The following is an 18,131-nucleotide window of genomic DNA, read 5'->3' as shown; positions in this document are numbered from 1 at the left end:
CTTTGTGTGCTGCACCCCCACCCGGACCCTCCCTGGTGTCCTGGCCCGGATGAGGCTCGGAAACGAGGAGACGGGACCATGTTCACTCGAGGACGAGCAGGTGCCCATGCTGCTGCCAAAGACAGTTCTGCCCAGGATTGGCCCCACCACCCCGAAGCCATCCACCTGACCTCTGCCTACGCCCACAGGGAGTGGGTGTGTCTGTGGCCTCTGAGGGCTAGGGGAGGTGGCCAACCTCAAGGCACTCCAGCAGTCCTGGGCTCCCAGGACACAGGGGTCACACTGCCCAAGACCCTCCTGGCATGGTCCTCAGAAGCTCCCCAGCTGGACCAGCGTCCAGGAAAGAGCCCTTCTGCCTCCCGGGTGTGACGCAGGAGCTCTGTGGCATGATGGCCAGCACTTCCCAACCCTCCTGGGACGGCCCTCCTAGTCCTGGGGACGTCATACAAAGCCCCATGTAACAAAACCATGATCGTGGCCAGTTCCCGGCCACAGGGACAGAGGAACATGGTCAGGCTCTGGGTCTCACTCTGCCGCCTGTTGGCACCTTGAGCCACGGTGTACCGACCTCAGAGACCATGCAGCCTGTCCAGGCGGGTCAGGGGGCAGGAGGAGAGTGACGGGCTGGAGTCCAAGTTCAGCTCCTCCATCCTGGAGGCCCGAGGCACTCTAGGCTCTTCCTGATGGCTCTGGGTTTATGGGTCCAGCAGGGAGATCCCGGGGCTGGCTGGGCCAGGGTGGGGCATCCTCTAGCCACAGGCTACAGAAAGGGTCAGAAAGCCTGGCCCCTTCCCCCTCACATGGGAATCCAGATGGCTCAGCCAACTTTGTGCATGCTCCCCAAAAGACGGGAGATGGGAGGGTCTGGGGGCTGTGAGCAGAGTGGTCGGCACAGCCTGCAGCCCACCCTGTGCCCACACCTGGCCCTGCAGCTCTGCCAACAACAAACAAGGCGCCTGGCTCAGCCCTGCACCGAGTCTCCCAGAGGCAGGGCAGGTGGGAGGATGGCCACTTGGCCCTGAACACTGCCCCTCGTAAACCTCAGTGCCCCCATCTGCAAAGCGGGGGTGGGAGCCTGTGTAGAGGGGCTGGAGGACCCCACAGGACAGCGCAAGAGCCCAGCAGAGCGCCACATTCCCCTGGGCCCCCCAGGCCTGCAGCTCTGGCAGGGGGTCTGGGGGGCGGTGACCCCGCATGAAGCTCCACTCAGGGTCAGGCTGTGCGAGCTCCCGATGAGCCGGCCACGCTCCCCGCAGGGGCTCCAAAGAAGGGCCCTTGCATGGGTCAGGCGCTTGCACTGGGCACCGGACACCTCGTCTGTGCCACCTCCTCCCCAGGACAACCTCCTGCCCCTCCTGTGACCCTTGTCACCCAGGGGTACCCAGAGATGCCCATTCAAGGGGAGGGCAGCTCTACCACCCTTGGCCCACCTGTGGCCCAGCTCACTAGCCCTGGGAGGTGGTGGTCTGTCTTGGATCCAGCCTAGAGCCAGACCAAATCCCCCTGTCCCCAGCCTGCCTTGCTCTCAGCCTGGAGGACAGTCCTTGAGAGGGACAAGTCCAGCCAGGGAGGGCTGGGGGTAGACAGGCCAGCGCAGGACACAGGCACCGAGACTCTAAAGTGGCGGTGGTCCTCGGGTGTGAGTGTGCCCCATGGGGAGGAAGGAAGGGGCTGTGCAAGGGGACCCCAGCAGGTCAGAGGCAGCCAGGAGTTCTGATGCTGAACCCGCCCCACCTGTGCCCTCGGCACATCACGCTGTGACTGACGCCCAGAGGGAGGCCCTCGGGAGGCATTAGCTCCCAGCGCTGCTGCCCTGACTTCCAGGTGGGCAGATCCGAGATCCCAGGTGCTGGATCCAGAGTCCCCAGGATGAGCAGAAAGGCCTGGTGGACTCACGATCCCAGGGAACACTGACCCTGCGACAGGCCCTCTTGCCTGCTTGCAACAGGCTCTCAAGGCCCAGCCAGCATTGGGCAGAACCGTCAGCCCTGCGAACCTCCCAGGATGCAGCTGGAGCACAAAAGGAAAAGTCCTACCCGCTCTGTGTAGGAGGCCGATAGTCAGGGGATGCGGTGTGGAGCGCGCTGGCCTGATGAACAAGCCGTGCCGTCCTCGGCAGGTCTGCTGCCAGACCTCGCCCTTCCTTTTCCCCGGCAGAGAGGACACTGCCCGCCCTCTGGAAGGGAGCCTACAGATGACCAGCACAAAGCCAGCCCACGGGAAGGCCAAGGCCATGCTGGTGGCGTCAGGCTGAGACAGCAAAGGGCGCCCCTTCTGTCTGTGGGGGCACTGAGCCTGGGCTGGGCGGTGGACAGGCCCCGCAGAGGGGAACCAGGGCTTAGCACAGAGGCGTCCACTGTCCTAGATCCTTCTGAACTGCCTGATTAAACGGAGGGACCACAGGACTGTCAGGGTGTCTCCTCCTCAGGGGTTCACATGCCCACACGCACTGCAGTTTCCCAAGGAAGGTCGAGAGTCTGCACGTCAGGGTGGCCACGTCCACCGCGGAGAGCACGGATGTGCACGGGTATGCACGGATGTGTGCGATGCCTGCGCTCCGGGAACTGGCCTGTGCTCCCTCCTGGCATCGAGGCCGACTGCGGAATCCCGACACGCCACAGGACAGGCAGCAGCGTGGGGCCCTGTGGGGATGCAGCCTCCTCCCTCCTGAGACCACTGACCCCAGGGCTGCCGCTGGACGACCCCTCTGTGGAAGGCTAACCCACAGGTTCATCTTGCCCTGACCCCCGGCCGCGCCTGGCTCCCAGCGGAGCAGATGTGGGCAGAGGACTGACCTGGGCAGCAGTTCCCCACAGCCAGCAGGAGACCAGTTGAGCGGGCTGGCAGCACGCTCTGGCCGCGGCTCCTCCTCCGCGGTAACCGCCCCGTTATCAGCTGGCCTGCCTCCGTGAGACACTGCCCAGGCCCCAGCTCAACCCCGGGCGCAGAGGGCCAGGCCCTGCTCTGGAATGCCTGGAGCCGCCAAGACCCGAGAGCTGACTCCGGGACGCCGATGCCAGCTCCCTCGCTCGCAGACCCCTCATTAATTATCCTGCTGGGAGGGGGAGACAGGCACAGGCCCCAGGAATCCTGAAAACGGGCAATCAGCACATTTCCTGGAATTTGCTCCTGAACAGCTGCGGCTCCGGGTGGCCAGCGCTCGGCGGGCACAGCGGGGTGGAGTGGACACAGGCTGAGACGCCCGTCCAGGCACCCAGAAAGCAGCCAGGGCTCGGGGGCTCACCCAGGGCTGTGTGCCCGCTGCCCCCGGCCCTCCCACCACAAGGCCCCAGGGCACTGCCAGCAGGAGACAGGGACGTGGCCGGCCGGATGGACGGACGAGGGGCCTGGGAGTGCTGTGGAGGCTGAACCAGCCCCAGAACTGGCTGCTGACTGCAGGATCACCCCAGGCAGCAATTCTCCAGGAGTTCAGACCCCCCAGCTTCCTCCAGCTGGCTGCATTTTATTGCCTCATTAACGCGCTCCTATGCTGGGGGTGAGAGGTGAGCCTGCCACGGAGGCTCCCACGGAGGGCAGATTCCTGGGGTGATGAGAAGGGGCCCGACACAGTGGGGGACTCAGCAGTGGCCCTGGATACCCTAGGGGGTCCCCATGGGGTGGCCCCTTTGGGAGCAGGATGGTGGGTCCACCCGGGCCGGAGGGAAGGGCTCAGGCAGCTCTGTACGTGGTTCCCTTCCACATACACGATGTCTGGAGGGCAGGGCCCATCACGTGCACTGTGGGGTCTCTTCCAAGTGCAGGGACCCCCACAGGCCACACTCCCCTCCCCAGCCCTCTCCTGCCACCTCCGCTGCCTTGGTGCCCCGACCCGGCTGCCCACCCTTCAGCCCCTCCTGGTGTGGGCGTCCCCAACCTCGGTCCCCCCTCCCCCCCGCCCCCGCAGGGCCATGAGCACTCTAGGGCAGACACTTGTCTTATCCAGCCTCCTGGGCTGGGCTTTGCCCTCTGCTCCTCTGCACTGGCTGAGAAAGCCTGAGCCGGCAAGGGTCTGAAGGACAAGAGGGTGCAGGAAGGCGCATGGGAGTACCTTTGTGCAGTGCGGGGTCTCCGAGGGCCAGGGGCCAGGCGGCCCGAGCCGTCACCACCACCCCACCCGGCTTGGCCCAGCTATTCCTCTGCCCAGAATAGAAAGCACCAAGTCATCAACCGTGGCCAGCCGGGGGCTGTAAATCGGGCACCGCGGCTTCTTGGTGAGTGGGCAGCCGTCTGGCTTCACTCGGCCCAGTGGGCTGCCAGGAAAAGGTCTGCCAGAGGCCCAGGCGCAGGCCCTCAGCCCCAAACACACCCGGAGCGAGCTCCTGCACCCACACTCTGTCAGTTCCTAGGCGCTGACGATCTGGGGACTCACACAGGGTACTGGGGCAGCATGGGTCATCCAGACCCCATCCAGGCTCCCGGACTCCAGCGGGGCCTCCATGACCATCTGGCCCCACCCTGGTGGGTCCAGGGGCTGTCTGCCACCACTGAGCCCATCACTGACCTCACAACTCAGGGACTGCGGGCTCAGTGTCCCCATCTGTAGAACGGGACAAGCATCCAGCCCCCCAGGGCACACACCAGGACGCCCTCCAAGTCCAGAGAAGAGCATTTCACCGGGAGGCTGGGACAGCTTCCTGGGCGGGGGGGGGGGGGGAGGAGGGGGCACAGTGTGGCTGAAGCAGGGGAGGGTGGACTCACAGGATCCTTTCAGGAGACCTCCCAGGAGGGTGAGGAGAGGCCTCTAGCCTGGGGCAGCCCCAGGGAGGCATGGAGGTCTCTGCCTTCTCTGAAGACCCAGCCTCAATCCTGCCTGGACAGCAGGCCCCGCATGGGCAGGGGGCACTTGAAACACCCACTCACTAAACACCCCACCAGGCGGCATGGGGGCAGGTGGGATGAGCTCACAGACCCCCCATGCCCTGCAGGATCTGCCTCTTCGTTTCTCCTGCTGTAATTATGTCATTAGAGACCACCCCGTCTCAGAAACCAGCCCTGGGAGAGGCCCATTGTGCACGGGCCGGGCCCAGAGGACACAGTCCTCCCGAAAGACAGAGGCGCCTTTGTGGGTGCTGGGGGTGGGATGAACCTGGTAATTAGACGACTCACTGGGCGAACACGAATGCCCTTCCCAGAGTCAGCCGCCTTGAAAGACAGGCTGGGATTCCGCGTGCGGGCCGTCTCCAGGCTGTCCGGGAGCAGGCTGTCTGCAGACCCAACGCCCTGCAGGGACGTGGCCCGAGCAAAGCACAGGACGGACCTGGAGCAGCCATTCCTGTCCCTGCCAACTGTCACGCCAGTAGGGACCAAGGCCAGAGGCCAGAGTCAAAGCCACCCACACCCTCCATTCAACACACAGGCCCTGCCCTCCCACGGCAGAGACAGCCCCCAGCCCAGACAGCAGGAGCCACCGGTGGATGCCCCAGGGCCACTCCTGCAGGGAAGTGGGGCTCTCTGGAGGTTCCGAGAACTGTCCTCGAAGGAGGGGTCGAGTGTAGACAAATGGGGCATGTGGGCAGAAGCCAAAGGCCACAGCCACTCTCTCCACCCAGGCGGGGAGCGGAGTAGAGCGGAGCGGAGCGAGGGGCCTGGTGGGGCCACCCTCAGGGAGAGGAGAGCCATGCACGGCAGGCTGCTGGGTCACCGGGTTTTCTGATTACCCAGAAACTGCACCAAGCTCCTCAAAGGCTGGATCCTGAGGGCAGCCCAGGCTGGGGACAGAAGCCAGGAGGCGCGTGCCCACCTGGGTGAAAGGTGCCAGGTGCTCAGGAAGGACACACTCCAACCCCTGAGGTTGGAAGCTAGCTGACCTCGTGCTGACGGCCAGCACGGCCCTCAAATGGCCCTGCCACCACACTGAGCTGGCAGAGCCACTCCAGCCTCAAACTGGAAAGCCTTCTGCTTGGCCCAGCCCAGATGCTGATGCAGGGAACAGCATGGGGAGGCCGGAACCACAGCCTAGGATCCAGGTCAGAGGCGGGGCAGGACAGGTTAACCTGAGACCACACCCACAGGACAGGGCTGAGCTGCCTCCTGAAGGAATCAGGCCAGGTTAGGGCCATTGTGGCTGCAAGCCTCAGGAGACCGACCCCGTGGCAGGCGGTAGGACCACAGAGGTGCTGGGACGCGGCCTCAGCCGGCCGGCGCAGCTCCAGCACCCACCAGGGCCGTGCCCTCAGCGTATGCAAGATGGAGGGAGGCTGCGAAAGGAAACCTCCCTGCCCCAGAGCCAGGCCTTCCCGGAGCCTCTCCCGTGGGCGGGCCAGCTGGCCGTCCTCCCTTCCCACCCCTCCCGAGAGCCAAACGCCGGAGCAGCAGCAGCTCCCAGGCCTGGTCACAGCGGGTGGCCGAGAGCAGCCCCCTCGGGCCAGCGGTCAGGTTCCCACCATCGGACACAGTGGGCAGCACTGAAGGGCGGCCCGAGAAGGCCGGCTTCCTGGCCATTAACCAATTATCCCAGTTTAGAAACAGAGTCGCCCTTGAGCCAGGGCCCAGGGCTCAGGACCCGCCGGCCTGCCTCCTGCCTCTGTGCCCTCAGGGCAAGCCACCTGCTCCTGTTGCCCTGCTTCCTGGCGTGGCCGCGGGGCCCCCACAGCTCCACAGCCCCATCCAGCCCACTCCCGGGGACCCTCGCCCTCCGCTTCCTACTCAGGTGGGGAAACTGAGGCTCCTTCCAAAGGCAGGACCCCAAAGGCCCCAGAGGGGGCCTGGGCGTGGAGGCTCTAGGCAAGACCACTGACGTCTCTCCCCGCCGGGCTGGGGTGGGGGTGCAGGAGCAGGCCACACCAGGTCTCCAGGGGTACCTGCCAGGACAGCCCCAGGACAGCCCTCCTGGTTCCAGGTCTTTCCCTCAGAGAGGGAAGCTAAGGATATTCGGATTTCAGGCGGAAAAGATTCTGCGGGAGCCCCTCCGGGCCAAATTGATTTACTCCCTCCTCTCTGCTCCTGCCTATCTCCCGTCTGGAAAGCCCACCCTGACCCACCTGAACCTCCTCACACCTTCTCCAGCCCACAGGCCCACCTCCTCCAGGAAGCCCTCTGGACCACCAGCCCTCTGCTGGGCAGTGCTGATGCCCTGTCCTCAGCTGGACCAGGGAGCCTTCCCAGAACTGCCTCAGAGACCCAGCAACCTGCCCATTTTACAGGGCAAGAAACTTGGACCAAGAAGGTACCTGGAGGTGACCCAGGCCTCGGTTCTCAGAGACTGCTCTCGTCCACGAGGTCAGGTGAGAACAAGTCATGAGAAATGACTAGTGGTCCTTCTGTCACCATTTATAGTACAAAAGAAAGCTATTAAGAAGTAGTGTGTGGGGCCGGCCTGGTGGCTTAGCAGTTAAGTGTGCACGCTCCCTGCTGGCGGCCTGGGTTCGGATCCCGGGCGTGCACCAGTGCACCGCTTCTCCAGCCATGCTGAGGCCGCGTCCCACATACAGCAACTAGAAGGACGTGCAGCTATGACATACAACTGTCTACTGGGGCTTTGGGGAAAAAAAAAGGAGGAGGATTGGCAATAGATGTTAGCTCAGAGCCGGTCTTCCTCAGCAATAAAAAAGAGAAGGATTAGCATGGATGTTAGCTCAGGGCTGATCTTCCTCACAAAAAAAAAAAGTAGCATGTTCCCAAGCACATGTCTTTATTGGCTAACCTGAGCGGCAGGAAGAGCCACATCACCAGCAGATACGGGGGTGGGGGGGATGCGGCCGCGCCCCCTCAGGCAGCACACACAGTGTGATCCAGGCACGCAGGGAGGATGGATCCTTATTTTCAGCTGGTGAGAACCGTTCCTGGTCGATCTGATGGACCTGATGCTCCAGCAGGACCCCCAGAGCCCAGCAAGGGATGGGGGTCCCCAGGGTCCGCCTCCCTCCCCCATGACCCCAGGCCACCACGAGGGAGACACTGCATGGGAGCTGCACCCCACAGAAGCTCAGGCATGTTGTGCACGTGGTGACCCCAAGAGCAAGGGTCTGTCCTGGCCACCCTGTCATCCCCATTCCTGACGCCCTCACACCCAACAGACCAGGGCTTTGGGGAGAGACCGTCACCACCACCCCGTGGTTCTCTCGCCCACCAGGGCGCTCCGTGCCTCACCTGTGTTGACGCCTGTGACCTGCACAGACCCACTATTTTATGCCCTCTAACAGGAGGGGCAACTGGGGTCTAGTACATTATCCTGGGTCCCACAGGCGCGTCACAGGGCACGGAAGCCACCCTGGACAAACAGCGCCCTGGCCCTGACTGCACCAAGGGGCTGGGCTGGGCGGGATGGGGGCTCCGCTGTGGGCGCGCCCAGGACCAGCCCCCCATCCCCCAGGCCCCTCAGCCGGGACAGCACAGGCCCCCTTTGTGCTCCAGCTGCTTCCGCAGACAGCCTTCCGGGGGCGGGGGAGGCAGAGGTGGAACAAAGCTGAGCCACCGTGGGCAGGCGGCAGCCTGCAGAGGGAGGGGCTCTGCCTAGGGGCCCTCCCCCTCTGCTCTCCACATCAACCCAGCAGAGTCCCTTTCTCTCTCCCCCACTCTTATGCCAATAAAAGAATTTGGGGGAACCAAAAAATATGGCTTTTATTTTCAAAACTGGAATCAATTATAATTGGGAGTTAGTTAAATATTCCCAACCACGCTAGAGCTCAGGTCTTCTGTGTTGGAACCCAGCGTGGAGCAGGGACAGGGAGGCACTGCGGGAGGTTTGGGCGTGAGCAGAAGGACAGGGGCTGCCCCTGCAGGCGGCACGGCCCTCACGCCTGGCCCTGCACACCAGCCCTGCACACTCAGCCCTGCACACCTAGCCCTCACACCCACTCTGCACACTTAGCCCTCATGCCCAGCCCTGAACATCTATGTCTGCATCCAGCCCTCACACCCAGCCCTGCACACACAGTCTTCACACCCAGCTTTGCACACCAGCTCTGCATACCCAGCCCTGCACACTCGGCCTTTCTTCCAGGAGAGAGCACCCCAAGAAGAGGCCCAGTGGCCACTCTCCAGCTTTACCTACTGCCCCCTGAAGGCAACATCTGCCCCCTGACCAGCCACTCTCCCAGGAAACCCCCCGCCGCAGGGCTGAGGGTGGTCACAGGCCCAGTTCTCCTGGTGCAGATGCCCCTGCCCGCCCTGCCTGGCAGTCAGCGCAGGGTAAGGACCAGGGATCTGTCACTCTCTCCCCCAAAGCAGATCTCAACAGGGCTCCACGCTGACCAAAGTCAGGCACCGCACCGGGAGATGGCGTGGCCGGAAGGTTCCAGGTGCTCACTTGGACAGAGTGAGCTTTCAGTCCCAGCTCTGCTGAGTGGTCAGCGGCTGCCCGGCCTCCCTGACCCTGGTTTCCTCTTCCACAAAGCGGATGAAGTGAAGATTCAATGAGGAGACACAGGCAGAGCATGGCACAGGGACAGGCAGGTGCTCCCAGCTTCCCAGCCCTCCTCCCACCCAGAGAGGCCGTCCCCACGATGACCATGGAGACCTGGGGCTGCTCTGGAGGCAAAGCCAAGCCCGAATCCCAAGCCACAAGAGGCTGGCAGGCACATGTGAGTACAGCCCCCACCAACCCCGGAGCACCCAAGTGTGGATCTGAGCCCACTCAGCAGGTGCTGCCCTGGGCCCCCGGAACTGGGCGAGACAGGCCCCCTCCCACTGGACACAGAGCCCCCGCTGGCTGCTGAGCTCTCTGCTGGATGCCTGGACCCCCTCACCTGCTGGATGCTCAGGTCCCCCATACTGAGCCCCCCACCAGATGCCCAAGTCCCCCGCTGGATGCCTAGCTCCCTCCCTACCACACCCCTGCAAGCCCTTGTACCCTGGTACCTAAGAGACCAAGGGCAGGGAGTGCTGCTCAGTATGAAGGGAGTGCTGGCCCGTGAGGCTCAGAGCCAGGCGCCTGGACAGAGTGACAGGCTAGGAGGTGCGATGGAGGGGGAGCTGACGGTTGACATAAAGCAGGGCGGAGGAAAGGGGAGGGGACTGGAGGAAGGCTGGCCCTGACAGGGAAGGGCAGGTGTCCCTGGCTGCTTCCCGGAGGACGTGACCCAGGACAGGCCACACTCCAGAGTCACAGCCTCGCCACCCTCCCCCCACAACAGGGACCACAGCAGGGTCTGTGTTGCTGACCGTCCCGGCAACCTTCCCAGAGCCAGCTCAAGTCTGGACATCCCTCCCACCCCACCCACACACCCTGATATTCCCGAACGAAAGTGAAGTAAAGTGGCGTGCATTTCAAAAATGTTAGAGGAATAAAACGGAATGTCCTCAACACATTTCTCCACACCCACCTGGGGCCATAATTAAAGACCCCGAAAAGAGGCAAGTCATGACAGCTGGGTCCCCCCGATCCCGGCCTGGACCCAGCCTGCATCAGGGTTGGGGGGTCACCTCTGCTCAGTCCACAGAGGGGGTCGGGGTCTGAAACCACGAGGAGACGTGGCTGGGGCTTGGAGCCAGGATGGCACAGGGCTCAGGGCAGGGACCCCCAGCCCCTGGAAGGGCCCGTTCATCTGAGCAACACAGCGGTCTCACTGCATGGCCCGGGCACAGCCCTCCCAGCCACCCAGAGCCCAGGAAGCAGTAGCTCAAGGAGCTGGCTCTTCAAAGAACCTTCCAGCTAACAGAGGGCCTTCGATAAGTGATCAGAGCCACCCAAACAGCCAGCCTTTTCAACAGTCATCAGCACCCCCGGCTACGGGCACCTGTCTCAGAACTCTGGGACCCAGCACCTCCCCAGGACCCCTGCCCTCGGCCCAGTGCTGGGGTGGCAGGGGGTCACCGCTTGTGACCACACAGGGAACAGCGAGAGAGCAGGGGTCCCCTCTACAAACAGGGGGACCTCCTATGGCCCAATTTCCTGAGTTCCCTCCAGTTGCCTGCTGGGCATCCAGAAGCTTGCAGCGCGTGGCAGGACGTAAGCCCAGCATCCACCTGGAAGAAGCCCCAGCTGCTGGCACCGGAAACTGTCTGGGAGTATTTCATTTCAAGGGTGGCCGTGGCTCTGCGCCCTGTCCCAACAGGAACGCTGTGGGCTCTGTGCACAACGAGCGGATTCTGGACCAAGCAGTGAGGAGCGCTCACGCCCCCCACCACTCACAGAGATGAGGTGCGTGTTTGCGGGAGTTCTTTTGACAATATTCATGCATTTGTATGCACCTTTCTTTACAAAAATTCTATGACCCCACGTGCTGGCTCTGAGCCCGCATCCACCAGCGGCACCATCAATATCCTCCCACAGGACGGCGCGTGCACCGGGGCTTGATTTGCACCGTGTGTCAGGCTGCCGGTTTACGGGTGTGCTGAGGTTTACTCAGCCAGTCGCCTCCGGTGGGGCCCCCACGTCCCCCACCTTTCAACATTAATGACACGAGAGCCGCCAGCAAGCTGGAGTGCAGCTCGGAGACCCCCGGGACGGGCTGCTTCCCGGCCTGCCTAGCAACCCCAGCCAGACTCTGCCATCTCTGCGCCTGTCGTCCCCATCCACAGAGGGCAGGACTGGACAGGGTGGGCGCTAAGATTATGGGGTCTCAGGTTCACCCCCTCCTCCCAACAACCTCAGATGGGCTGCAGGGAGCAGGGTGAGGGGACTGGAGAATGCCTGTCTGTCCAGGGACTGCCCCTGCACAGCTGTGCCCCCCCACCCCTCCGCCCACAGCCAGGGCCTCGGTGCCCAGAGGGGTCTCCACTCACCATACTGGCAGCGAGGACCCTGGAAGCCTTGGGGACAGTGGCACAGCTGGCCTGAGCCGGGCACACAGCGGCCACCATTAAAACAGAGGCCAGCGTTGCATTCAGCTGTGGAGAGAGGAGAGAAGGCACGTGAGGAGGTACAGAGCCTGGGGGCAGCCCCCAGCCCGCCCACCAGGACACAAAGTCCCTGGGGATCCCCCCCACCATGAATCTCCCCATAAGTTGAGGCCTCGGGCCTCAACACAGAAAGGAAAGCCCATCCTCCCACAGCAGCCTAGAACGCACCTTGAGGGCTGAGCCCCTGAACCCTGGGAGGGTCTCACTGGCAGGCAGTGCCGACTCCCGTGAGGTCACTGGCCCCAGCTCTGCTGTCCTGGGTCACACACCACCCCACGCCCATGGGAGCCTCACCGCCCCGCACACCCCTGAGTGGGGCAGAAACCCCCTCTCATTTCCACTGGACGTGAAAGAGCTCCAGGGCATTTGGAGGAGGCAGGAGGTGGGGGGCCTATGGGAGGAGGGTAGGGAGTGGGGGACGCAGCGAGAACAGCCCACAGATGAAAGGGGGACTGAAAATTTGGCTGAGGACTCCCCATCTCCCTGCAAGACCCTGATGGTGGAAACTACCAGGCCAGTCCCACCCCGAGAAGGGGCAATGCCCGCCCAGGCCAGCAGGTCCTGGGGAGAGGAGGATGGGAGGGTCCTGGCTGGGGGTCAGGGCTGGGAGGGGCCGGCCCCCTACAACCTCCTCTCCAGACCCTACCCCACCAGGCCCACGGAGGCCGCCCACCCACGTCTTGGGGTGCTGATGAGCCCCACCCTCCCAGCACGAGGCCACCAGCGGGTGGAGGAGGCTGCAGCTGGCTGCGGAGGAGGGGGCTCTGGGTGGGGAAGGACAGGTCCTTAAGGCTCGCAGCCAGCTCCCCTACAGCTCGACAGTCCCAAACTGCCCCCTGGCCCCTGTCACAGCAAGTACCCTAACCCCGGCTGGACCAGGTACCTCCTGGGGCGCTTTGGCACCAATTTTCTTGGCCCTGCAGCCACCATCCTCACATCCCCACATGCAGGAGGGCAAGGCCGGGGCAGGTGGGCTGTGCCCTCACCCTCCTGACCCCGACGGCCCAGCCCTCAGTCCAGAGGCTTCCAGGGTGCTCACTGGGTGAGTGTTCTGAACAGTGACCTGCTCCCCAAAAGCTCCAGAGCCTGGTGCAACCTGTGGGTTCAGCGAGCTTATGTGTCACTGATGGCATTCCCGCCGGGACCAGGGAGAGAAGCTCCAGATGTGGGAGGCCCCTGGGGGAGGGATGCTGGCCAGGCACATGCGTCCAGACAGCCCTCTGCACCTGATGCTGTGCCTGACAAGGAAACCGAGGCTCAGAGACATGCAGCACATGGCCCCTGGTCACACAGCCAGGGAGGAGGGCCCAGGCCCCAGGCTCTCCAACTTAGCATCTGGGGTCAGGAGGACCCAGCCCAGCCCAGGGAGAAACAGGTCCTTTTGGGGATGCTTGCTCCTCCTCCATGTCCCATAACCAGGCCACTGTCCCCGTGTTGGAGGGATCCCCACTCAGGCCACCCTGCAGCAGTCCCAGCTGGCGCTCATTCAGGCCCAGCAAACTCAGGCCCAACCGGCCTCCTCCCACCAGGCCACACCTGCAGCTGGAGGGTACGAATGAAATGGGGCGGAAGTGAGGGGCTGGGGGACAAAGCAGGTGGCATAGGGGGTGAGGCAGGAAGCATGTGGTGACCCTGGAACCACGCCCATGCAGCATCAGTGTCCCACGTGCTGAGGGTCTGAAACCTATTGACTCCTGCACTTTTATCGAGGAGGAGAAGCCAGCTGTGTTTATTTTTCACATCTTAAGAAGGATTTCATTGTCCCAGAGACATCCAGCCCCAAACTACCTCAAGACGGGCCACCCCTGCGCTGGGGAGCAGGTGCCCAGCCTGGAAGCCCACCCTCTGGACTCTGCCCCCCAGGAGCCCTCTCAGGTCCTGCCCACATTAAGGCCCAGCCTGGGAGCCCGAGTGGCCAGCGCCCTGCCCCGCATCCACTTCTGATTTTGGTTTCGGAGCTCAGGGGAAAGGAGCACGCCCTACCTGTTCCTGCCCCCAAGGTGGGCGCTCTGCCTGAAGCCGGTGGCTCCTCCTGTCCTCCCGGCTGGCCCAGGCCTCCCCGTTGTCAGGCCCTCTCTCTGGAGCCTGCACCCACGGTGCTCCCATGTCCCTCATCCCACACCCCTCTCCACCCCCGCCCCCAGCCTAATTCTAAACTGAGGAAAGGAGAAGAGCTCTGAAAGCCCATCAAGACCCCGCCCCTCCTCTTTGTGACCGGCCTCACGGCAGCGTCCCTGGCGGTCCAGGCTGAAGACTCCACCTCTCGAGGCAAGTGGAGCCGAATCCGTCCCTGGAGCAGGCAGCAACAAGCACATGGGCAGGGTACCACGGCTCTGTCCTGCACCCCGGACAGACATGTCATCGATCGCCATCCTGGGCAGTGACAAGCACACGGGCCAGGGTACCACGGCTCTGTCCTGTGCCCAGGACAGACATCAGTCATGGATCGCCATCCTAGGCTTATGCGGCCGCAAGCTCACTGGACAGACCCCAGATGAGCCAATCAGACTACTGTCTATAGACAGACGGCCACGGATCCTCCCACCCCGTAAATGTAAATGGTGTCACCATGACCTAGAGGCCCGGGCCAGAAACCCAGGAGCTGTCCTCACGGGCACTCGATCGCTCACACCGTGTCCAGCCCAAAGCTAGGCCAATGGGTTCCACCTCCACTGTAGCTCGGCACACTCTTTCTGTCCACCTCCACACCACTCAGAGCCACCACCATCGCTCGCCACAGATGCCACTTAGCTGGCCCTGGTGTTTGCTCCTGCTTCCCGACTTTCTCCACCCGCAGCCGTCGTGATATTTTACCATAGGAATCGGACCACAGGGCCTCCGGCTAAAAACCCTTCAGTGGCGCTCCGCTGACTTGGCACAAAGCCCCCCAGCCTCTCGTCAGACACTGTCTAGCTCTCAGCTGCTGTCTGCCTGGACACTTGTCTCTCCCCCAAATGTCACTTCCTCAGGGAGTCTGAGGAAGAGCCCCAGTCAGAGCTCATGGCAACCTGCGGTTCCCACCACAGCACCTCTCGATTTCACCTAAGCACTTAATGGGGGCGACAGTTATCTCCCACCCCAGGCCGTGGCTCGCTGAGGGCAGGCACCATCTCCACCTTGCTCACCATCGTGCTCCTCAGTGCCGCCAATACTTAGAAGGTGCTGGATGAGTTTTCTTGAATGAATGAATGAGTGAATGAACAGACAACTGACAGCAGGCAGAGCTGGACGTGAGCAAGGTATTTGCCGAGCAGCCTTTGGGGGAAGGACAGGCGCTCAGGATGCAAGACGGGGGGCACATGGCAGCACACCCATAGACGGAAAAAAAAAACAGGTTTCACAACAAAGATGCACAAAGCTACACCCCACACCCAGAAGGGTGCTCCTGGTTGCCTCGAGGCTTGTGGGATGCCGGAAAGACAAGGATACCACAGAGGGAGCCTGGGACGAGGGCCTGCGTGGGTGGCATGGAGTGGTGCTGGGCACGCTCCACGCATGGCAGGAGGGGAGCCCGGGGCAGGACAGACCACCACCACAAAGTGACAGCCCCCCCGCAGAGCACCTGGGGGGTCCAGCCCCACATGACCCCACCCCACAGGCCCGGCAGCACCACGGGGATCTACCTCTCACGTCAGGAGGACGTGGCAGTGGTCAGGGACCACAGGGCAGTGGTCAGCAGCAGAGCCTACCTACTCCCACTGTCACTAAAACCAGCAAACAATGGTGGTGTCTCCCACACACCCCCAGGGGACAGCACAGATGGGACAGTGGCAGCAAGTTGTCTCCACCACAAGGACAAGCCCCCAAAGAAGCACCCAACAGCTGAGGAAAGAGACCCACAGTCACATAGTGGGAGAGCTCGCCCCTGAGGAAACAGAGCTCAGAGCACCCGACCACGGCTTTAAGGTGGGGCCGTGGATCTCCTCTGTGAGAAGAGGGAGGGCACCACGTAATGCAGAGAAGGGGCAGACAGGAGGAAGACCAGGTGGGAAACTTGGAAATTAAACTGTAAAACCTCACTACGTGGTGTTCGGTGGGAGGTGCCCGGGGCTTCGCAAAACAATTCAGAGATTGCTAAGTAACAAATTGTTTTTATACTTAACATTAGTTAATTTAAAAAAAAAAAAAAAGAATCTTACAAGCACGTACTGTGCCGGGGCTGAGGCAAGAGGTCTGCTTGGGGACCATCCCTTGTGGCTGTCAGCTTGGCCGAGACTGCACTCACAGGAAGGAGTGCTTCCTGCCCCGGAAGGAACCATCTGAACCCACGAGTGCGAGAAATGCAAGGGCAGGTGCAGGTGATGTGGAGCCCACAGTGCCCATGGGGTCTGCTGCCGCCAGGCGGCCGTGTCCTGTGAGGGCCAAGCAGGCAGAGGGAAGGCCTGAGCCAGGGCAAGACTGCATGGCTGGAGAAGGCCCCCCAGGAACTGCTGCCCTGACCCCCAAGGGCTCCCCACCACCCCAGATGCTTTGCAGAGCAAGGGAGCTTGGGTTTTGTGGACGCATGTTCAAGTTCCAGCTCTGATTTATCACTGGGTTAGAAACTCGGGCTACGCTCCACTACAGGCCACTTGCACACATCAAACACAGTATTCTCAACGACACTTCTCTCTGTCGGTGTCACCTCCAACGTCAGAGTGTCACCTGAACCTGAAGACACGCAGCTCGCCCGCAGAGCCCACTTCCAGGGCCGCGTGGTCTCCTCACCTGCCATGAGGAACATCTCTCCCTAGTTTACACTGGGAGTGGGAGGCATGGGGACGGTGACCATTTGCCAATCACCCCAGCTTCCCTCGACCAGGCCTTTGCTTTGGGGTGAGGCTGGGCGGGTCTGCCCATATCCCCAGAACCAGCGGCTGGGAGGGCTCTGAGGGGCATCCAGTCCCGAGGGTGTTCCTTGCCGGGCCTGGGTGCAGGATGGCAGATTTGGGGAGCACGGTGGCAGGGCGAGGGCAGTGCATCTAGGCATCTTCTGCCACATCTTAACCAGCCTCCGCCCCTTATGGAGAAAGGCCAGAAACACCTGCGCCCGGCCGGACCTCCAGCAAACCTGCCGTGAGCGGCTGGCGCAGCGCCCAGCACAGGCCCCATCCAGCACGGGCTGACTATGGAAACAGGACTCCGCTCCCCTCCAAGTGCTCGGTTTCTACAAGTGCAGACTCCAGGTCCCCAGCTCGTTCTCCTCTCCCCAGCGTCCATCTGGTGGAAAGTTGGAGCCCAGGTTGACAGGTGTGATCCAGGCTGACCAATTTCTCCCAGTCTGCCAGGCCATGCACCTGCAGGCTATGAACACACGGCCAAGGTCGCCAAATGTGCACGGGGAAGGAACGTGGGCCTTCTTGAAGCCAGCCCTGAGAGTGAGCACATACCTGTGTCCCCCGGCACCTCCGCCACAGCGGCCCAGACACCCCGCAGGGCACGCTGGTTCAGCACGAGACCATGGGGACTCAGCGCTGCCGCTCAGGGGTGGTTCTCACCTCATCGGCCTAGGCTGCGGGCAGTGTTTCCTAAACCTCACCCAAGCCACTGATAAGAGCTGCCTGTGAGCGGGCGGGTGTGGGAACCACGGTGCCACCTCATGGCCAGCGGTGGCTAAGGAAGGGAGGCCACTTCCTTTGGAACCCAAGCCCCCTCAAGGCCCTGAGCCGCCCCCGCCTTGTCCCTCTGTCCCTGTTCCTGCCACCCAAACCTGCTGGCCCTCTACCCAATGCTGGCTGGGGGCTAGGGGCCCCAACCATAGGCCCCCACCTCAACTTGCCCCCACCCAGACCCTTGCCGCCGGGAGGCAGTCAGTCCAGCTCTACGCTGGACATTGAGGCTCCACATTCCCACGGAGGGGCCAAGCCCTGCAGGCTGGCCCCCTGTGCCCCACGCCTAGACCAGCGCCCACCACACAGGTGGGTCCCAGGAGACAGGTAGGTGGACAGACTCTCTGCCCAGAGTCAGGCCCAGGTCTCAAAGCCTCCGCACGGCAGCGAGTCTGGGACAAAAGCTGGCCACACCAGTCTGGGAGACCGTGTCCTGTCAATAAGAGAGGCGGGAGGCCGAGAGGACCTGGTGAAGACAGCCTCTGCCCCCTCCAGGCCCCAGCGTCCATCCCAGGCCGCTGAACCCCCAGAAAGCAGACCCGAGCAGGGCAGCACGTCCCCGCCTGCTCCTCCTCCTTCCTGACCCCCACCATGCCCACCTCCCCAAAGGTGGTCAGCAGGGCAGGGGCCGTGCACCCGGAACCTTCCAGAAGGCCTGGACCTGGACTGCCAGCTCCGTCTGGCACTGGAATTGCTCTGGGCTCTGGGTGGCAGTGACATGTCTGTGTCCCATTGCCTGTGCTCCCCACTGCACCGCAGCCC

The 18,131-nt window shown here is 62.8% G+C and overlaps 1 protein-coding gene across 13 annotated transcripts in view; it reads right to left on the bottom strand.

Annotated features, from left to right (window-relative positions):
- MEGF6 (multiple EGF like domains 6) overlaps positions 1-18,131 on the bottom strand; it is a 112,418-nt gene that overhangs the window by 75,902 nt on the left and 18,385 nt on the right. For all 13 annotated transcript variants that reach the window (XM_087446958.1, XM_087446956.1, XM_087446949.1 and 10 more), the window contains exon 4: positions 11,665-11,769. In XM_087446958.1, coding sequence (XP_087303084.1) covers positions 11,665-11,769 — 105 coding nt within the window. The remainder of the gene's footprint in view (positions 1-11,664; positions 11,770-18,131) is intronic.

Source organism: Ceratotherium simum, chromosome 22, assembly GCF_057802395.1.
Source record: "Ceratotherium simum simum isolate JZ-2026a chromosome 22, ASM5780239v1, whole genome shotgun sequence".
NCBI lineage: Eukaryota > Metazoa > Chordata > Mammalia > Perissodactyla > Rhinocerotidae > Ceratotherium > Ceratotherium simum.
This window is presented reverse-complemented; position numbering and strand designations above follow the sequence as displayed.